This window comes from Oncorhynchus keta, chromosome 13, assembly GCF_023373465.1.
Source record: "Oncorhynchus keta strain PuntledgeMale-10-30-2019 chromosome 13, Oket_V2, whole genome shotgun sequence".
NCBI classification, from domain to species: domain Eukaryota; kingdom Metazoa; phylum Chordata; class Actinopteri; order Salmoniformes; family Salmonidae; genus Oncorhynchus; species Oncorhynchus keta.
The window spans coordinates 13,396,171-13,417,499 of NC_068433.1; the positions used below are offsets into that span (position 1 = coordinate 13,396,171).

Consider the following 21,329-nt stretch of genomic DNA (forward strand, 5'->3'; position numbering starts at 1 on the left):
CTGACCAATGCCCTTCTCTCCCAATTGCTCAGTTTGGCTGGGCAGCCAGCACTAGGAAGAGTTGGTGGTTCCAAAGTTCTTCCATTTAAGAATGATGGAGGCCAAATCCATTTTAGAATAAGACTGTAACGTAACAAAATGTGGAAAAAGACAAGGGTTATGAATACTTTCAGGATGCACTGTATAATCCATTTGCACATGAGCTGACCCAAGTGTTTGAGAATGAGGGCCTACAAAAAAACTAGGGTAGCCTTGTGGTTCAGGATGTTGGTTCAGTAACCGAAAAGTCATTGGTCCAAATCCCCGAGCCGACTAAGTGAAAAATCTGTGACGTTCCCTTGAGAAAGATACTTAACTCTAATTCGTCTTGTAAATTGGTCTGATAAATGACCAAAACAAATATTACAAATATTATATAAAATGTGAAAAGTTTTAAATCTGCACACATTAGTTGCAAGTAAATAATAGATAGTTATTTGAGCCAGGAAACTGATGACCCGTTCTAAATATGTGTTATATCTGTATTTACGTGCATTTGTCAGAGAAAATCACTCGTTGCTGGCACAGGGGGTGTATTCGCCGGGAACCAAACAGAACGAAACGGGGCGGGAACTACCTGAATTTGTCCAATAGAAACTATAGTTTTCCGTCTGTTTGGAATAATGATTACATGATTTACATATAGGTATAGATTGCATCCCTGCACTACTAGTGTAACCCGGAAGTTTAGAATGAGGTCAGAGAGACGAAGGAAATAGAATTCTACAGCTAAAATGGCGGAGGAACAGCAGCAGGAAACAACACAGGGAGAGATGGAGGGTGAGTGACACAACATCAAAACGAAATATAACTATTCTAACCGGCTTCGGCTATTAATGCGATATTTTTTTATGGAGGTGCAATGTGGCTGTTAGGTAATCTAGTGATGTCAGTTGAGGGACAAGCTGCTTGTATGAATATGAGAAGGGAATGGGGGAGGCCATAGCATTCAAGTCACACACACAAAGAAACGCATTTTGACCTAGCTATATTTTTAGGGAGGATGGAGTAAACACCATTGTTTTTTATGCGACCTATAATGAAGGCTCTCACTCACAGTATATTTTTGCCGACTTTCAATTGGTTGTCAAATGTTTATTGACGCCATAACTGAAATTGGATAGTTAGCTGGCTAGCACTAACGTTCGCAAGCTTAGTTAGTGACTCAATTCTAATTGTTCCAAAAATATGGTCAGACGCTGACCACATCGTTGCTCTTGCAACCCACGTGAACCAGCTTCAATACTTATATTTATCAATAGACTGATATGCGATTACAGAATTTGCTTAAACTACATGCCTACTGTCATCAATCTCATGTTGTGGTATAAATTACATAACCAGAACTGGCCTTTTTAAAAAATGTTTACAAACTTCTATGGTGTTTTTTTTCTTTTTCTTCTCTAGCGGGAGGAGTAAACTGCCTCGCTTATGATGAGGCTATTATGGCACAGCAGGATCGAATCCAGCAGGAGGTGAGAGATTTTATACTTGAATAAACATTGATAATGTGCAGGCTGTTTTTTTAATTAGACTGACATAAGTCTGATGTGGAAAAGGTTGAACTGCATGCCTTTGTATCACGTGTTTTGGATCACCCAGGCTGTTTAGACAGGCAGCTCAATTCTGATATTTTTTTCTCCCACTAATTGGGCATTTGACCAATCACATTAGATCTTTCCCATCAAATCTTTTTCAGAGCTGATCTGATTGGTCAAAATACCAATTAGTGTGGGAAAAATATTAGATTTGGGCTGCTTGCCTAAATGCAGACCCTGTTTTTTTATATTGGTTTGTATAAATCTGTGAGTACAAATGTCTGTGCCTTAACAGTCTGCCTGTCTGACTGTCTAGATCGCAACAAGCATCCCTTTAGTGTCAGACAGACAGGAACTATCAGTGTTGCAGAGAGAGTATGCCGTGGAAGACACCATTTATCAGCTCAAGATCAAGGTAAGTAAACCACAAGAATATTGTATTACACGATTTGAATCTGCATGACTTTATACAGGTCCTCTGCAATGTTCCCTCAACCTTTTTGGCACTGAGCAAATTTCCAGTCTGCTGAGCGCAAACGTGAACATTGAAAATTCCGTGCAACTTCCAGCGTGTGTTTACTGTGAACACTGAGGCTGTACTCGCTTTAAGTTAGTTTTAACAGTGGCCAAGTAGGCTGTGGCTGTTTGATCATAATGTAGCCTACCAGAGTGGTCTACCATAAGAAACAATGGAGAAAATGCATCCCATAACATTTTAACATGGAAATAGCTGTTCCATCATTCAACCTACAGTAGCAGCCAATGTGTGGTGTTCAATGCCTACAGTCAAATCAAAATTTATTGGTCACATACACGTGTTTAGCAGATGTTATTGCAGGTGTAGCGAAATGCTTGTGTTTCTAGCTCTGACAGTGCCGTAATATCTAACAAGTAATATCTAACAATTTCACAATACTTACAAATCAAAGTAAAGGAATGGAATTAAGAATATATAAATATTTGGATGAGCAATGTCAGTGGCATAGACTAAGATACAGTAGAATAGAATACATTATATACATATGAGATGAGTAATGCAAAATATGTAAACATTATAAAAGTGACTAGTGTTCCATTATTAAAGTGGCCAGAGATTTCAAGTCAATGTATATAGGGCAGCAGTCTCTAATGTGCTAGTGATGGCTATTTAACAGTCTGATGGGCTTGAGAGATGTTTATAAGTCTCCTTTTCAGTCCATGAGACCTTTTGAAGAAGAAAAAACATAATGGGTTTGACATTAACCTGTTTATCCACCGGTACTTCAGACAAGGGTGTGACTGAAAATGTTTGATGCAAGAGACCACTTTACAGAAATACATGATTCCCATACCATTATTACAGAGAATCAGACAAATTATGCTACCCTCTGCCTATTGGCTACTTAGCTTATTCCTCCTGTCTCAAAATACAACACTGCCCCTTTAAGAAGAAAAAAATAAGCTCTTTACATGATTAGCTTTTCAAAGAAGTCTAGAAATGTACACATTTTCTGCTCTTGTTGGAAGCAATCACTCCCCTATTGCTGACTACAAATGATCTATAACTGGACTTAAAACTCAATAACTAGCAAAGGATATGATCAAAATGTGCACATGTGGCTACATGCAGCTTTTGCTTTGATCTCTAAACAAGCGCATCTACTCATGACCGCTCATACTGTAAACACTCCAGTTCTAAGTAAATGGCACAGATCCATATATGGCAATGGTCTATTTGCATATAGGCCTACTGGAGCTTTGATTGGTTATGCCGCACTGTTCTCCGTATGGGTTGAGTTGTGCACAGTAGAATCCTATTCTGATGCGCTCTGCATACAACAAAATATCTTGCATAGTTCGTTTTGTTTCGGAATGTTGCATTGAAAGTGGCTAATATTGCGTTGATTCAATCACAATTGGGGAAACGTTGATAGTGTTAACTAACGGGGAAAACTCTAGAAAGTTGTGTGAAGTTCAGTCTCGTGCTTCTCTCCATGGGATGAAATGTATTTTGTTCTCTGCGTGGCAGGGAACATTGCTTCTCTGTAGCTCAGTGGGTAGAGCAAGGTGCTTGCAACGCCAGGATAGTGGGTTTGATTCCCGGGACCACCCATATGTAAAATGCATGCATGCATGACTAGTGTCTGCTAAATGACTTATTATAATATTACTGGTTTAACGCTAAAGATCCTTATGACCACATCTATTGAAAGTTCGAAATAGTCACATTACGATTGTATTTACTGTGTATACTCTGTCCTGGTTTTTTCCCCCCTTAGGATTTACACAAAAAATACTCGTATATCCGCAAGACGCGGCCAGATGGGAACTGTTTCTACAGAGCTTTTGGCTTTTCACATCTCGAATCACTGCTAGAAGACAGCAAAGAGCTGCAGAGGTAACGTAGCACTTCCATAGTGCATCTAGATCCTCGATGTTCAGCAAAGCCGACTCTGTAATACGACAGCTGGATGTCATCTAGTTAGTGTTGCTGCATTAATTGCTACTGAATACCGATGATGCAATGTATGTCTGTAGGTTCAAAGCAGTGGCAGCAAAGAGCAAACTGGACCTGGTCAACCAGGGTTTTACAGAGTTCACCATCGAAGACTTCCACAATACTGTGAGTTGCTGTTCTATTATTACACACACTTGAACAACAGTGACAGCACACACGCATTACACATATACTGAACATGTTAACCGCTGTTAGTGACATCACATAAAATCATCACTTAACTGACCATATTGTTAATTCTTCCCCTAGTTCATGGACCTGTTGGAGCTGTGTGAGAAGCAGCCAGGCCTCCGTGAGCTGCTGGGCTCCTTCAGAGACCAGAGCGTGTCAGACTACATCGTGGTGTACCTGCGGCTGCTCACCTCAGGCTACCTGCAGAGGGAGCACGGCTTCTTCCAGCACTTCATCGAGGGTGGACGATCCGTCAAGGAGTTCTGCCAGCAGGTGGGTTCCAATTTTGTTGTGTTCAGTAGGTATGAAGTGGATGAAAACACTCTGAAACAGGGTGAAACTATCTCTACTCGCCCAAAAAGAAACACTTGTTATTCTTGTGTAATTTTTTTGTTAGTGTCTTTTAATAAACACAACGCTAGTTTAAGGCGAGAAGCTAGATTGATGATTTGTTTACATATGGCTTGAATTTTGTCTGGTTGTCAAATCAAATCGTCAAATCAAATGTATTTATATAACCCTTCGTACATCAGCTGATATCTCAAAGTGCTGTACAGAAACCCAGCCTAAAACCCCAAACAGCAAGCAATGCAGGTGTAGAAGCACGGTGGCTAGGAAAAACTCCCTAGAAAGGCCAAAACCTAGGAAGAAACCTATAGAGGAACCAGGATATGTGGGGTGGCCAGTCCTCTTCTGGCTGTGCCGGGTGGAGATTATAACAGAACATGGCCAAGATGTTCAAATGTTCATAAATGACCAGCATGGTCAAATAATAATAAGGCAGAACAGTTGAAACTGGAGCAGCAGCACGGCCAGGTGGACTGGGGACAGCAAGGAGTCATCATGTCAGGTAGTCCTGAGGCATGGTCCTAGGGCTCAGGTCCTCCGAGAGAGAGAAAGAGAGAATTAGAGAGCACACTTAAATTCACACAGGACACCAGATAAGACAGGAGAAGTACTCCAGATATAACAAACTGACCCTAGCCCCCCGACACAAATTACTGCAGCATAAATACTGGAGGCTGAGACAGGAGGGGTCAGGAGACACTGTGGCCCCATCCGAGGACACCCCTGGACAGGGCCAAACCGGAAGGATATAACTCCACCCACTTTGCCAAAGCACAGCCCCCACACCACTACAGGGATATCTTCAACCACCAACTTACCATCCTGAGACGAGGCTGAGTATAGCCCACAAAGATCTCTGCCACGGCACAACCCAAGGGGGGGGGGGCAACCCAGACAGGATGACCACATTAGTGAATCAACCCACTCTGGTGACGCACCCCCTCCAGGGACGGTATGAGAGAGACCCAGTAAGCCAGTGACTCAGCCCCTGTAATAGGGTTAGAGGCAGAGAATCCCAGTGGAAAGAGGGGAACCCGGCCAGGCAGAGACAGCAAGGGCGGTTCGTTGCTCCAGAGCCTTTCCATTCACCTTCCCACTCCTGGGCCAGACTACACTCAATCATATGACCCACTGAAGAGATGAGTCTTCAGTAAGGACTTAAAGGTTGAGACCGAGTTTGCGTCTCTGACATGGGTAGGCAGACCGTTCCATAAAAATGGAGCTCTATAGGAGAAAGCCCTGCCTCCAGCTGTTTGCTTAGAAATTCTAGGGACAATTAGGAGGCCTGCGTCTTGTGACCGTAGCGTACGTGTAGGTATGTACGGCAGGACCAAATCAGAGAGATAGGTAGGAGCAAGCCCATGTAATGCTTTGTAGGTTAGCAGTAAAACCTTGAAATCAGCCCTTGCTTTGACAGGAAGCCAGTGTAGGGAGGCTAGCACTGGAGTAATATGATCACATTTTTGGGTTCTAGTCAGGGTTCTAGCAGCCGTATTTAGCACTAATTGAAGTTTATTTAGTGCTTTATCCGGGTAGCCGGAAAGTAGAGCATTCCAGTAGTCTAGCCTAGAAGTGACAAAAGCATTAATTATTTTTTCTGCGTAATTTTTGGACAGAAAGTTTCTGATTTTTGCGATTGTTACGTAGATGGAAAAAAGCGGTCCTTGAAATTGTATTTATGTTCTTCAAAAGAGAGATCAGGGTTCAGAGTAACGCCGAGGTCCTTCAGTTTTATTTGAGACGACTGTACAACATTAAGATTAATTGTCAGATTCAACAGAAGATCTCTTTGTTTCTTAGGACCTAGAACAAGCATCTCTGTTTTGTCCGAGTTTAAAAGTAGAAAGTTTGCAGCCATCCACTTCCTTATGTCTGAAACGCATGCTTCTAGCGAGGGCAATTTTGGGGCTTCAACATGTTTCATTGAAATGTACAGCTGTGTGTCATCCGCATAGCAGTGAAAGTTAACATTATGTTTTCGAATGACATCCCCAAGAGGTAAAATATATAGTGAAAACAATAGTGGTCCTAAAACGGAACCTTTGGTTGTGTGCAATGAGTCAGAACTAGTGTTCCTACATGGTCCTCTTGGGTACGCAGCATGCACATTCCAAAGTCTTGCGTAACAGCGGTAACAAGTTAAAACACTTCACTTGTCGTCTGTGTTTCTCTTGTCCAGGAGGTGGAGCCCATGTCTAAAGAAAGTGACCATATCCACATCATTGCCTTGGCCCAGGCCTTGAACGTGTCCATCCTAGTGGAGTACATGGACCGGGGTGAGGGAGGCTCTGTCAACCACCACGTCTTCCCTGAAGGCAGCGAGCCTCGTGTCTTCCTCCTCTATAGACCCGGCCACTACGACATCTTGTACAAATAACAGTCTGCTGTTTTAGAGATTCCCCCCCCCTTTCCACTGCTGTAGTGGCAGTGGAGAAATGCTTCAACTGCCACGTTGATGCATACGTGTGTATGAAGGTTACAGTATTGTATCTGAGAGAGAAAAAAACTATCACATTATACAGCCCTCTTCTCCCGCCCCTTCACTCCTGTTTCCCCTCATCACAGAAAAGTGAATTAATAAAAAAATATTATCAAAAAATAGCAGTGAATCCAGGAGTATAGAGTTGTACAGTTTCTTTTTTTTTTTTGGTGGTTGTAAATGTTATCAACTTGCTTTTTTTGTTTATTTTCCTTTGGTCCGCTGCGTTTCACGAGTTTTATTAAAGGGATTACATCTTATTTGACTTGTATGTTAATGTCTTTGTCACTCGTCTGGTATTGTCACATTTCAGCGGGCATAGCAGCAATCTGAAATGGAGTATTTGAATAACTTCCATGTCTATGTAATGTCCTTATCTCTCTGTGCATGTGTCACACACAGTAGCAGTCACAAGTTTGGACACATACTCAAGTTTTTTTTTTTTTTAAACTATTTTCTACATTGTAGAATTTAATAGTGAAGACATCAACTATTAAATAACATGTATGGGAATCATGTTGTAACCAAAAGTGTTACACAAATCAATATATTTTTCTCACCTCAGGCTACTTCCTGAGTGGCGCAGTGGTCTAAGGAACTGCATCTCAGTGCAAGAGGTGTCGCTACAGTCCCTGGTTCGAATCCAGGCTGTATCACATCCGGCTGTGATTGGGAGTCCCATAGGGTGATGCACAATTAACCCAGCATCGTACAGGTCTGGCCGGTGGTAGGCCGTCATTGTAAAGAATTTGTTATTAACGCACTTGCCTCGTTAATTTTTTATTTAAAATGAGGTAGTCACCTGGAATGCATTTCAATTAACAGGTGCCTTGTTAATTTGTGGAATTCCTTTCATTAATGCGTATGAGCCAATCAGTTGTGTTGTGACAAGGTAGGGGTGGTATAGCCCTATTTGGTAAAAGACCAAGTCCATGTTATGGCAAGAACCGCTTACATTTGCAAAGAGAAATGACAGTCTTTAAAACATGAAGGTCAGTCAATCCGGAAAATGTCAAGAACTTTTTTCGAGTGCTGTAGTAAAAACCAAGCGCTTTGACAACTGGCTCTCATGAGGACTGCCAAAGGAAAGGAAGACCCAGAGTTACCTCTGCTGCAGAGAAGTTCATGAGTTACCAGCCTCTCAAATTGCAGCCCAAATAAATGCTTCAGAGTTCAAGTAACAGAAACATTTCAACATTAACTGTTCAGAGGAGACTGTGAAACAGGCCTTCATGGTCGAATTGCTGCAAAGAAACTACTATTTAAGGACGCCATTATGAAGAGACTAGCTTGGGCCAAGAAACACTAGTAATGGACATTAAACCGGTGGAAATCTGTCCTTTGGTCTAATGAGTCCAAATTTGAGATTTTTGGTTCCAACAGCCATGTCTTTCAGAGATGCAGAGCAGGTGAACAGAGGATCTCTGCATGTGTGGTTTCCAGCGTGAAGCATGGAGGAAGAGGTCTGATGGTGTGGGGTGCTGTGCTGGTGACACTGATTTATTTAGAATTAAAGGCACACTCAACCAGCATGACTACCACAGCATTCTGCAGCGATACGCCATCCAATCTGGTTCGCGCATAGTGGGACTCATTTGTTTTTCAACAGGACAATGACCCATAACACACCTCCAGACTGTAAAGGATATTTGACCAAGAAGGAGAGTGATGATGCTGCATCAGATGACCTGGCCTCCACAATCACCCGACCCAATTGAGTTGAACTGCAGAGTGAAGGAAAAACAGCCAACAAGTGTGCAGCATATGTGGGAACTTGATTTGTTTAACACTTTTTTCGTTTACGACATGATTCCATGTGTTGTTTCATAGTTTTGATGTCTTCACTATTATTTTACAATGTATAAAATAGTAACACTAAAGAAAAACCCTTCAATGAGTAGGTGTGTCCAATCCGATGACACCCCAGGACAGGGCCAAACAGGAAGGATATAACCCCACCCACTTTGTCAGGAAGAAGCCACTGCTCCAAAACCGCCATAAAAAAGCCAGACTACGGTTTGCAACTGCACATGGGACAAAGTTCGTACTTTTTGGAGAAATGTCCTCTGGTCTGATGAAACAAAAATAGAACTGTTTGGCTATAATGACCATCGTTATGTTTGGAGGAAAAAGGGGGAGATTTGCAAGCCGAAGAACACCATCCCAACCGTGAAGCACGGGGGTGGCAGCATCATGTTGTGGGGGTGCTTTGCTGCAGGAGGGACTGGTGCACTTCACAAAATAGATAGCATCACGAGGGAGGAAAATTATGTGGATATATTGAAGCAACTTCTCAAGACATCAGTCAGGAAGTTAAAGCTTGGTTGCAAATGGGTCTTCCAAATGGACAATGACGCCATGCATACTTCCAAAGTTGTGGCTTCCACTATTGTTCTGACATTTCACATTCTTAAAATAAAGTGGTGATCCTAACTGACCTAAGTCAGGGAATTTTTACGTGGGTTAAATGTCAGGAATGGTCTAAAACTGAGTTTAAATGTATTTGGCTAAGGTGTATGTAAACTTCCGACTTCAACTGTATATATATATGTGTGTGTGTGTGTGTGTGTGTATCGAAAACAGAGTATATAGAAGTCCCTCCACAGTACTGCATACTTGTTTACATTGGTTGACGCATGTGCAGCCGTCCACCACTGCGCACCAGTATGTAGCTACAGGAGCAGTAAGATTTTAAACATACTGACAATCTATCCAAGGAGGTTAGGGAAATGAATCACAACATCACGTGTGCGGCACCAATCCAGTCTAACAAGTATGTCTCCATTTCTTTCTGTTTCGTAAAATAAGTTGATGCAACCTAACACATTCAATTTGACCTCTGGCTTCTAGCTAAATACTGTTAGCTACCTTACTTGCTATCTATTCAGATATTTCTGTTGAGAAAGTCAGTCAGAAGAGCTGTCAGGTGACCTGCCCCTTAACAATGTGCCTCTTAGCAATCAATCAGGGCCCAGGACACACAGGCCAGAGAGCGTTTGAGAGGCTGGTTTATGTTACCCCTAGACCACGTGTCAAATTTATTTCACAGGGGCTGAGTGTCTACAGGTTTTCTCACTTGTACTTGATTGATTTATTAAGGTTACTAATTAGTACGGAACTCCCCTCACCTGGTTGTCTAGGTCTTAAACAAAAAACCTGCAGTCACTCAGCCCACCATCGAATGAGTGTGACATCTCAGGCTCCGGTAGGGAGAGGAGTGTACCACTTGAAAGGGTTGTGAGATAATAGTTACCAGCAGGGAATTCGTGATAATAGTTTTAACCATGTTTTGAGGCTGTATAGTGTTTGTTTACGTTTCCTTTACAAACATTGGAGTGAAACAAGCTTATATTTTGGATTCTGATGGGGTACAACAGTTGAACTAAGCTCATGAGGCATTTATAAATTATCCTTTAAGAATCAATGGGCACATTTCATTAATTCAAAAGTCCAACGATGGATGAGGCAACTGTAGATTGCCCCTTTAAGTTAGGTTTTCCCAAACTCGGTCCTGCCCCCAATGCATGTTTTGTTTTTTTGCACTAGCACTACACAGCTGATTCAAATAACCAAAGCTTGATGACGAGTTGGTGATTTGAATCAGCTGTGTAGTGGTAGGGAAACTCTGCTTTAAGGGTTTATAAACTGACATTATGAAGATGATATAATACTGCCAGTATGTTTTAGTTTTCTCCCTGACATTCACCTTTCTGTCCCTACTCATTTATCAGCAACATGGACAAAAAAAGCAACATGGGACCGATTCTACACAGAAAACAAAAGCTAGACCTTTGAATGGTTCTTTGATTTTGACGCAATCCGGCACTTCATCCTGCCCATGCCACATTCCCAACTCGGATGCCTTACTTAGTGTCCTCGACATGGGCTGTGGTTCCTCTGGCCTAAGACCCTGCATACACAAAGACTCTCCCTGGCCAGTGCAGATGACCTGTGCTGACATCTCCCCTATTGCTGTGTGCCTAATGTAGGAACACAGAGCAAACAAAGCCATGCAAGCTCAGAATCCTTCCTCAAAGCTGGACTTGGTTCTGAGAGCCTGGACCTCATTCTAGTGCACCATAGATACCTTGCTACAGTCTAGGGAATGGGGAGCCAAGGTCAGCCAGGTGCTAAAGCAGTACCTGGAGGCATTGAGGAACTCTGGGTCTCACCTCTGGTTTTCAGACGATGACCCTGATGCCAGGATGTTGTGGTTGGAAAAAGAGGGCTGGGAGCCAGGGGTGATGGCTGCCAATGTGGGAGTGCAGGAGGAGGAGGAGCTAAGGGGAGTGACATATTACTGCTACCAGGTTAACCCGTCCTGTAGCACAGTAGCTAGTTGGTTGTTGAAGTCTGTCTGTTGTTCCATTGCAGTATAGTCAGTATAGTATAATAAGTAATTTCTTGATACAACTGACCGAGTCTCTTATCTGGACGTTTCTTTCTATGTCTACACAATATGAGGAGGTCTTGTGAAGTGCTAGCTGTCTACTATACTATAGAACTATTACTGTATTTATTTGTTTTGACCTTTATTTAACTAGGCAATTCAGTTAAGAACCAATTCTTATTTACAATGACGGTCTACCCCGGCCAAACCCTAACCCGGACTGTAGACTTGCCTTTGAAAAGAAATGATTCAGAAGGACAGTTCAATGCAAGAAATGAACGTTTGCGATGGTAATGTGTACATATAATGCTCAGTGTAACTGACTTGTAACATGGTCAGTAGTATATTATTTTTGTAACTTGTGTTTTACCTACACTAACACAGTCCTTTTTTATATTTATGAATTCATTTGAAAAAAAATGGCTTTTTATCTCAGGTTAAAAATAAGCAATAGTTGTGTGAAATTCTCATAAGAAAATGAAAGACAATGTCCTTTAGGAATATTTTGTAAAGTTTTTGAAAATGCTGTAGAAGTTGGCAGCCTCTTCAGTCTCATCCAGTAAAGCGCCCTGACAGAATTTAGGAGGGAAGAACTCCCGGGGGTCCAGGATCCCAACGACAATGTTGAAGAAGCTGTGAGTAAAAAAAATGAAAAGATTATATAATTATAACATAATGGATATCTGTAGATTTAACAACAGTCAAATCCATGCTTGAGGGGAGTTATGTGTTAATAATTCATAATGCTTTTATTATTATACAATTATGGATTCTATGTTTCCATAAGTATCACACAAGTGAAATTAAGACATTCTTTTGATTGCTTTCAGGAACACATAATGGACTGAGGAAGTTTCTCAGAACGAGGATATGGAACAAAGACCATGTATTGATGTGTTGATGTCAAATATGACACTACACACGTACAGTACCAGTCAGAAGTTTGGACACACCTACTCATTGAAGGGGTTTTCCTTCGTTTTACTACTTTCTACATTGCAGAATAATAATGAAGACATCAAAACTACAAAATAACACATATGGAATCATGTAGTAACCAAAAAAAGTGCTAAACAAATCAAGTTCCCACATATGCTGAACACTTGTTGGCTGCTTTTCCTTCACTCTGCGGTCCAACTCATCCCAAACCATCTCAATTGGGTTGAGGTCGGGTGATTGTGGAGGCCAAGTCATCTAATGCAGCACCATTACTCTCCTTGGTCAAATTCCCCTTACACAGCCTGGAGGTGTGTTATGGGTCATTGTCCTGTTGAAAACAAATGATAGTCCCACTAAGCGCAAACCTGATGGGATGGCGTATCGCTGCAGAATGCTGTGGTAGCCATGCTGGTTGAGTGTGCCTTTAATTCTAAATAAATCATACAGTGTCACCAGAATTGCACCCCACACCATCAGACCTCTTCCTCATTTACATTTACATTTAAGTCATTTAGCAGACGCTCTTATCCAGAGCGACTTACAAGTTGGTGCATTCACCTTATGACATCCAGTGGAACAGCCACTTTACAATAGTGCATCTAAATCTTAAAAGGGGGTGAGAAGGATTACTTATCCTATCCTAGGTATTCCTTAAATGCTCCATGCTTCACGGTGGAAATCACACATGTGGAGATCTTCCGTTCACCTACTCTGCATCTCACAAAGAGATGGCTGTTGGAACCAAAAATATCATATTTTGGGGCCTCCCGGGTGGCGCAGTTAAGGGCGCTGTACTGCAGCGACAGCTGTGCCACCAGAGACCGTGGGTTCGCGCCCAGGCTCTGTCGTAACCGGCTGCGACCGGGAAGTCCGTGAGGCGATGCACAATTGGCCTAGCGTCGTCCGGGTTAGGGAGTGTTTGGCCGGTAGGGAGGTCCTTGTCTCATCGCGCACCAGCGACTCCTGTGGCGGGCCAACCAAGGTTGCCAGGTGCACGATGTTTCCTCCGACACATTGGTGCGGCTGGCTTCCGGGTTGGATGCGTGCTGTGTTAAGAAGCAGTGCGGCTTGGTTGGGTTGTGTATTGGAGGACGCATGACTTTCAACCTTCGTATCTCCCGAGCCCGTACAGGAGTTGTAGCGACGAGACAAGATAATAGCTACTAAAACAATTGGATACCACGAAATTGGGGAGAAAAAGGGGTAAAATAAATAAATAATAAATCTCACATTTTGACTCAACAGACCAAAGGAGAGATTTCCATCAGTCTAATGTCCATTACTCGTGTTTCTTGGCCCATGCCAGTCTCTTCTTATTATTGTCCTTTAGTGTCCTTTAGTCGTGGTTTCTTAACAGCAATTCGACCATGAAAGCCTGATTCACGCTGTCTCTTCTGAACAGTTGATGTTAAGATATGTCTATTCCTTGAACTCTGTGAAGCATTTATTTGGACTGCAATTCCTGAGGCTGGTAACTCTAATGAACTTCTCTGCAACAGAGGTAACTCTGGGTCTTCGTTTCCTTTGGCGGTCCTCATGAGAGTCTGTTTCATCATAGCCCTTGATGGTTTTTGTGACTTCACTCCAAGAAACTTTCAAAGTTGTTGAAATTTTCCATATTGACTGACCTTCATGTCTTAAAGTAATGATGGCCTGTCATTTGTCTTTGCTTATTTGAGCTGTTCTTGTCATAATATGGACTTGGTCCTTTACCAAATAGGGCTATCTTCTTTATACCACCCTTACCTTGTCACAACACAACTTGTTGGCTCAAATGCATTAAGAAGGAAAGAAATTCCACAAATGTACTTTTAACAATGCACACCTGTTAAGTGAAATGCATTCCAGGTGACTACCTCATGAAGCTGGTTGAGAGAATGCCAAGATTGTGCAAAGCTGTCATCAAGGCAAAGGGTGGCTACTTTGAGGAATCTCAAATATAAAATATATTTTCATTTGTTTACCACTTTTTTGGTTACTACATGATTCCATATGTGTTATTTCATAGTTTTGATGTCTTCACTATTATTCTACAATGTAGAATTTAGTACAAATAAAGAAAAACCCTTGAATGAGTAGGTGTGTCCAAACCTTTGACTGGTACTATATACAAAAACTGTCATATTTAATTCACTGCCCAATAATAGACACACTAACCTTGAAAGCATCCAGCCGGTCTTGTCCGTGTAGTATGCAGAGCTGACAGGTATGCACCCAAACTCAGTGAAGGTACTCACCCACTTGTCTTTACCTGGTGATGAAATTGATCCACAGTCGGAAAGCCACAATCAGTGAGTAGAAATGTGATTTGAGAACAGAATCACAAATCTGAATTGCCATGCAACAACTGGTTGCTAAGGAATGTTTCTTGGTATTCCCTCGGAGAGAGGCCACAAATAAAAGGCAAGTATTTAACAAACCGCATGCCTTGTCCATTTCCTTACCACTTGGGGTTGCAACTTCTCCATACCAGGTGTTGACCAGCAGACCTTGTCCTGGACCAGAGGAGCTCCCTAAGATAACTTGGCCCAGCAGAGCAGCATCGTCAGGGATCTCCATAGGGTGGAAGTCCTCCCTTTTCAGCCTCTCCTTCTTACAGGTTTTGTTCCTGTGGTTAATCGTATACATGACACCCTGGAGGAAGGAAAAGCTGGTTTGTATGATGTTTGAATTGCAACATTTACCTGGAGCTAACTTTGCAAATAGCACTTCTGGGTGATATAAAAGTCATAATCAATCGAACAATAATATAATAATACTCTTAGCAGAAATGTTTATCTTTCATTTACAATCTGTAGATTTGATTTGATTTGATTTGGATCTCTTTTCGTCCCCATTTGGACTCATCTTCCAGGAGTCCTTAAACATTCAAATACAATTTATAATACGAACACATTTTCACATATAACACACTACTACAAACATACATGATATACTAACATACTGAATGACCCAATAAATACTCAATCTAAAAAATATAGTCTAACATTTCTATGTATTATATTTAAATGGTTTTTAAATAATGTTTAAATGTATATATTGAAAGGTTTCTGGTTTGCTCAGATAATTTATTCAATTTCTTTATTGCTCTAAATCTAAATGTTATTTTGCCTATTTCTCTTTTCTGTCTAGATAACGCATAAATGGTGGACAATCTATTCCTAGTATTTACGGAATGTCTGTCTCTTACCAAATGAATTCCGTTGTGAATAGAACTTGGCCGTTTTAAATGATGTATATTATGAAATAAAATAAGCATGTTTTTTTCAATTACCTTGTCGATTGATGACCAACCAAGAACACTGCGCATGACTGCAACAGAAGAACCATATCTCCACCTTAAAACAATCCTTGCTGCTTTATTCTGTGCATTCTGCAGCCTCCTAACTTCACTTGATGATGCATTTCCCCAGACCACAGAACAGTAGTTCACCTGATTCTCAATTAATGCTTGTGTTATTTGCTTAAGAATTTTCCCTGGTAAATATTTAGCTATCCTTCTGATTATGCATGCTGTTTTAATAATTATTTTACATAGATAATTATTTGAGACGACCATGAAGAGCAGTTGTCTAGCTGCACTCCCAATAGGTAGGTTTCTGCCACTTCTTCAATTTGAACTCCTCCCATACTTAATTGTATTCCATGCTGTTTTGGAAACGATGAGAATAGAACGATTCAGAACTTTTGTGAAACGTCACGGCACAGTTGAAAAATAAATGACAAATATAAATCAATACGGGATGTTCTTCAGCTATAGATGGGAGGGGTTGAAGTTAGCTGAAGTGTGGGACTAAAAACAAACAAAAAATAACTATTGTAAAATATACTGTGTCCTTAAAGTACAGTATGTATAAACTAGAAGTAGAAGCCTGAGTGTTGTTGTCCATTAGTTTACTCCAATTCGGGGAGGGGTGGTCGGGTTAGGTGAAAATAATAAAGGAAAATATATTAAATATATATTTTATATATATATATATATTTACTAAAGAAATATATAAGGGATTGAAAATGATGCAGACAATCACATTGATTGAAGCCACAATCTATCTGCAATATTTAAGCTACTCTACCCCCCAAAAAAAACCTAACAAAAACAAATTCTGCGAACCGCTACATTTGACAAAATTAAGACGTTTTAATATGAAAAGTCGTAAATTACAGCTCACTTTGAGCAAATTTTGGAATTTGCAATTAACTCGATTAAAAACATTATCGTTTGACAGCCCTAGCACGACTGGGATTTTTGTGTACCGGTATGTTGAATAAGTGGTTGTTATTGTGAATAAATGGTTATTGTTGTGAATAAGTGTTTGTTACCTCTCTGAAGAGCAGAAGGGCATCAATGCCGAAAGTCTTGTTCTCATAAGAGCCAACCTCCTTGAAGCGGATACGCTTGAGCATCGCATCATAGGTGTATTTTGCATTTGCATAAAACTTCTCATTTGCCTGAAAGGACAGGAGTGTGACAGGGATTATTATAGCAGAGTATAACATTATTATGGCTGAGTATATCATTATTATAGCAGAGTATATCATTATTATAGCAGATCATATCATTATTATATCAGAGTATATCATTATAGTATATTATATCATTATTATAGCAGAGTATATCATTATAGTATATTATATCATTATTATAGCAGATCATATAATTATTATAGCAGATTATATCATTATTATAGCAGAGTATATCATTATTATAGCAGATCATCATTATAGCAGATTATATCATTATTATAGCAGCGTAGCCTAGTGGTTAGAGCGTTGGACTAGTAACCGGAAGGTTGTGAGTTCAAACCCCCGAGCTGACAAGGTACAAATCTGTCGTTCTGCCCCTGAACAGGCACTGTTCCCAGGCCGTCATTGAAAATAAGAATATGTTCTTAACTGACTTGCCTGGTTAAATAAAGGTAAAATTAAATAGCAGATCATATCATTATTATAGCAGAGTATATCATTATTATAGCAGATCATATCATTATTATAGCAGAGTATATCATTATTATAGCAGAGTATATCATTATTATAGCAGATCATATCATTATTATAGCTGAGTATATCATTATTATAGCAGATTATATCATTATTATAGCAGATTATATCATTATTATAGCTGAGTATATCATTATTATAGCAGATTATATCATTATTATAGCAGAGTATATCATTATAGCAGATCATATCATTATTATAGCAGAGTATATCATTATTATAGCAGATCATATCATTATTATAGCAGATTATATAATCATTATAGCAGATCATATCATTATTATAGCAGATCATATCATTATTATAGCAGAGTATATCATTATTATAGCAGAGTATATCATCATTATAGCATATTATATCATTATTATAGCAGATCATATCATTATTATAGCAGATCATATCATTATTATAGCAGAGTATATCATTATTATAGCAGATCATATCATTATTATAGCAGATTATATAATCATTATAGCAGATCATATCATTATTATAGCAGATTATATCATTATTATAGCAGATTATATCATTATTATAGCAGAGTATATCATCATTATAGCTGAGTATATCATTATTATAGCAGAGTATATCATTATTATAGCATATTATATCATTATTATAGCATATTATATCATTATTATAGCATATTATATCATTATTATAGCATATTATATCATTATTATAGCAGATTATATCATTATTATAGCAGATTATATCATTATTATAGTATATTATATCATTATTATAGCATATTATATCATTATTATAGCATATTATATCATTATTATAGCATATTATATCATTATTATAGCAGATTATATCATTATTATAGCAGATTATATCATTATTATAGCATATTATATCATTATTATAGCAGATTATATCATTATTATAGCAGATTATCATCATTACAGCAGATCATATCATTATTATAGCATATTATATCATTATTATAGCAGAGTATATCATCATTATAGCTGGGTATATCATTATTATAGCAGAGTATATCATTATTATAGCATATTATATCATTATTATAGCAGATTATATCATTATTATAGCATATTCTATCATTATTATAGCAGATTATATCATCATTATAGCAGATCATATCATTATTATAGCATATTATATCATTATTATAGCAGAGTATATCATCATTATAGCTGGGTATATCATTATTATAGCAGAGTATATCATTATTATAGCATATTATATCATTATTATAGCAGAGTATATCATTATTATAGCAGAGTATATCATTATTATAGCATATTATATCATTATTATAGCAGAGTATATCATTATTATAGCAGAGTATATCATTATTATAGCAGATCATATCATTATTATAGCAGATCATATCATTATTATAGCAGAGTATATCATTATTATAGCATATTATATCATTATTATAGCAGAGTATATCATTATTATAGCAGAGTATATCATTATTATAGCAGATCATATCATTATTATAGCAGATCATATCATTATTATAGCAGAGTATATCATTATTATAGCAGAGTATATCATTATTATAGCAGAGTATATCATTATTATAGCAGATCATATCATTATTATAGCAGATCATATCATTATTATAGCAAATGATGTAATAATTTCCATATTAATACAGTATTTGCTTTCCTTTTTTATTTGCTTTGCTTTTTTTGTGACCAAATTAATATTTTTGATTTTGTAATTTTACAAGACAGGATATCAATATATATATATTTTATATTTACAGCCATATTTATATGTCAAAATATTCCTTCTGGTATTATCATCATGGGAACTCCATAGTCATGTATTCCCGCCTACTGTGGAGAGACAAAGCACAGACTTACCACAGAGAGGGCTCCGGTCAGAAGAGGGGGAGACCCTGAGAGAGGGAGGGGTGTTTTATAAGTGAATTATTTATCAATTTTCTTGTGTTAAATGCACAATTTAGCCATAGAAAGGGACCTATACACTATGAACATAGAAGAAAACATCTACCAACTTTTCCAGCTCTGCTCTGCCTACAGTACAAGTTGTGTACAGTACAGGTGTTAAATCAGGGTTATACTGTACTCAGTGGTTAATCTTTGACTGGAGGCATCCATTCATAACACTGCAGCTCTTAGGTTTACTATTAAATTTACAACACACTTGCTCTCTCTCACTCACACACACACACACACACACACACACACACACACACACACACACACACACACACACACACACACACACACACACACACACACACACACACACACACACACACACACACACACACACACACATACACACACTCTTTCTTTTACTTACTGCATGTATGAGGTGCCTGAGCCAGGCAGCCCACTACAAGGCACATCAACATCACGAAGGTCCTCATGCTTCCAAATGTTCCACACACTCACTCACACACACCAATAAGCAAACTGACTGCTGCAGGAGCGCTTAGTCACTTCCTTATAAACAGTACGAAACTGAGGCTCCAGATCCTAGGGCCAGCACTGGATTCAGGTTTTCCTTTTCACCAGAGAGGCCCAGAAACCCCTGTCCTATGAGACCAAAGAATAATATGTTTCCATAGGCCAGGCTAATGCTGCGTTCATAACCAAGTGGGAAGTGGGAATTTACCACATACAACTGAGAAAAATCCACTTCAATGGCCCTCCAACTGGTAATTACTAGTGGGAAACTAGTCTATCATCCTGAGCACCCACTTCTCCCACATGCTCCAATCTGATGTCACCTACTTAGGAAATTACCTCGATACCATCATTGTCTGCAATTAAATGCAACAACAAAGATGTATTCATAAAATAAATCTATGAATATGTTTTTTGGACACTAAAATTAGTTTACAAGCTGTACTTTTAGTTTCAGGTTTACACAGCTTGTGGAATCAGCGTTTCTCAACGAGTTCAAAAGCACGGTAACAAAAACCAAAAGCATGTTATTTACAACTTTACAACTGGTAAAGATGGCATTTTATATGGCTTTTATGGTGTGATAGGTACGTTTCTAGAAAAAAAGACCTTCCTATGAATACTTGTTTGTGTAACAGTTGGTCGGTGGCACCCATATTGAGGAGAACGGGCTCGTGGTAACGGGTGGAGTGGAATCAGTCAAACGCTATCAAACACATCAAACACATGGTTGGATGCCATTCCATTCGCTCCATTCCAGCCATTATTATGAGCCGTTCTCCCCTCAGCAGCCTCCACTTTGGACGTACTGTCAAGGCAGGTGCTATTGTACCTGTTTCCCTCCAAGCAAATGAGCTGGTGCCACAAACTAATAAAAACAATCATTTTGATTGTGTAAATAAACTTGATCGGTATCTCAAAGTCCCCCCAACTGTAAGTACTGTATTTCGGGGCTTGTTAACCATTGTTGAAGGAGGAAGCTAGTAAAGCATGTAATGGTCAGGAATAAAACAGGTCACGAGTGCTAATAGCAACATCTGTGACATCACGGTCATATGACCTCGAGAAGGTGGGCGAGTCACCTGATGCAAGGAACTGGACCATCTGAACTTATACCTCGTGAATATTATACAAGCCATCCTGGGTTGTATTCATTAGGGCACACAGCTGAAAGTGTTTTACAATGTTTATGCAACGGAAAACAAAATGAGCGTTTCTTATTGGACAAGTCTAAGTAGTCCCTCTCTGTTAGAGTCCGTTTTCTTCCATTTGGTGCCTATTGAATACAGCCATGGTGCACTAAGAGAGATGTTACAAGGTACCACTGAATTAACAAATAATTTGGAGACTCATTTGTTTGTTGTTAATGTCAGGCGCTAAACTGGTTTATCTAACCAGAGCATGGCACTACTTCCTTGTTTGGTTGAACCGTTCGAGCTACAATCCATCCAATGTTTGGTTTAGACAGCTGAAAGGAAACACAGTAACACAGTAGCAGTTTCTGTGA

The 21,329-nt window shown here is 39.4% G+C and overlaps 2 protein-coding genes across 2 annotated transcripts; one reads left to right on the plus strand and one right to left on the minus strand.

Annotated features, from left to right (window-relative positions):
* Nucleotides 1–656: 656 nt before the first annotated feature.
* Nucleotides 657–7,332, plus strand: LOC118391897 (ubiquitin thioesterase OTUB1-like). Its single transcript, XM_035783388.2, has 7 exons — nucleotides 657–819; nucleotides 1,447–1,514; nucleotides 1,894–1,992; nucleotides 3,836–3,954; nucleotides 4,095–4,179; nucleotides 4,324–4,518; nucleotides 6,773–7,332. The coding sequence occupies exons 1-7, from the start codon at nucleotides 774–776 to the stop codon at nucleotides 6,968–6,970; spliced, it is 810 nt and encodes a 269-aa protein (XP_035639281.1). The 5' UTR covers nucleotides 657–773; the 3' UTR covers nucleotides 6,971–7,332.
* Nucleotides 7,333–11,583: 4,251 nt separating this feature from the next.
* On the minus strand, nucleotides 11,584–19,872 carry LOC118392699 (ependymin-like). Its single transcript, XM_052459399.1, has 6 exons — nucleotides 19,716–19,872; nucleotides 19,250–19,284; nucleotides 16,722–16,850; nucleotides 14,846–15,035; nucleotides 14,559–14,652; nucleotides 11,584–12,095 (listed from the first exon to the last, which is right to left on the minus strand). Exons 1-6 carry the CDS (start codon nucleotides 19,780–19,782, stop codon nucleotides 11,957–11,959), a joined length of 654 nt encoding a protein of 217 aa, XP_052315359.1. The 5' UTR covers nucleotides 19,783–19,872; the 3' UTR covers nucleotides 11,584–11,956.
* Between the last annotated feature and the right edge of the window lie 1,457 nt (nucleotides 19,873–21,329).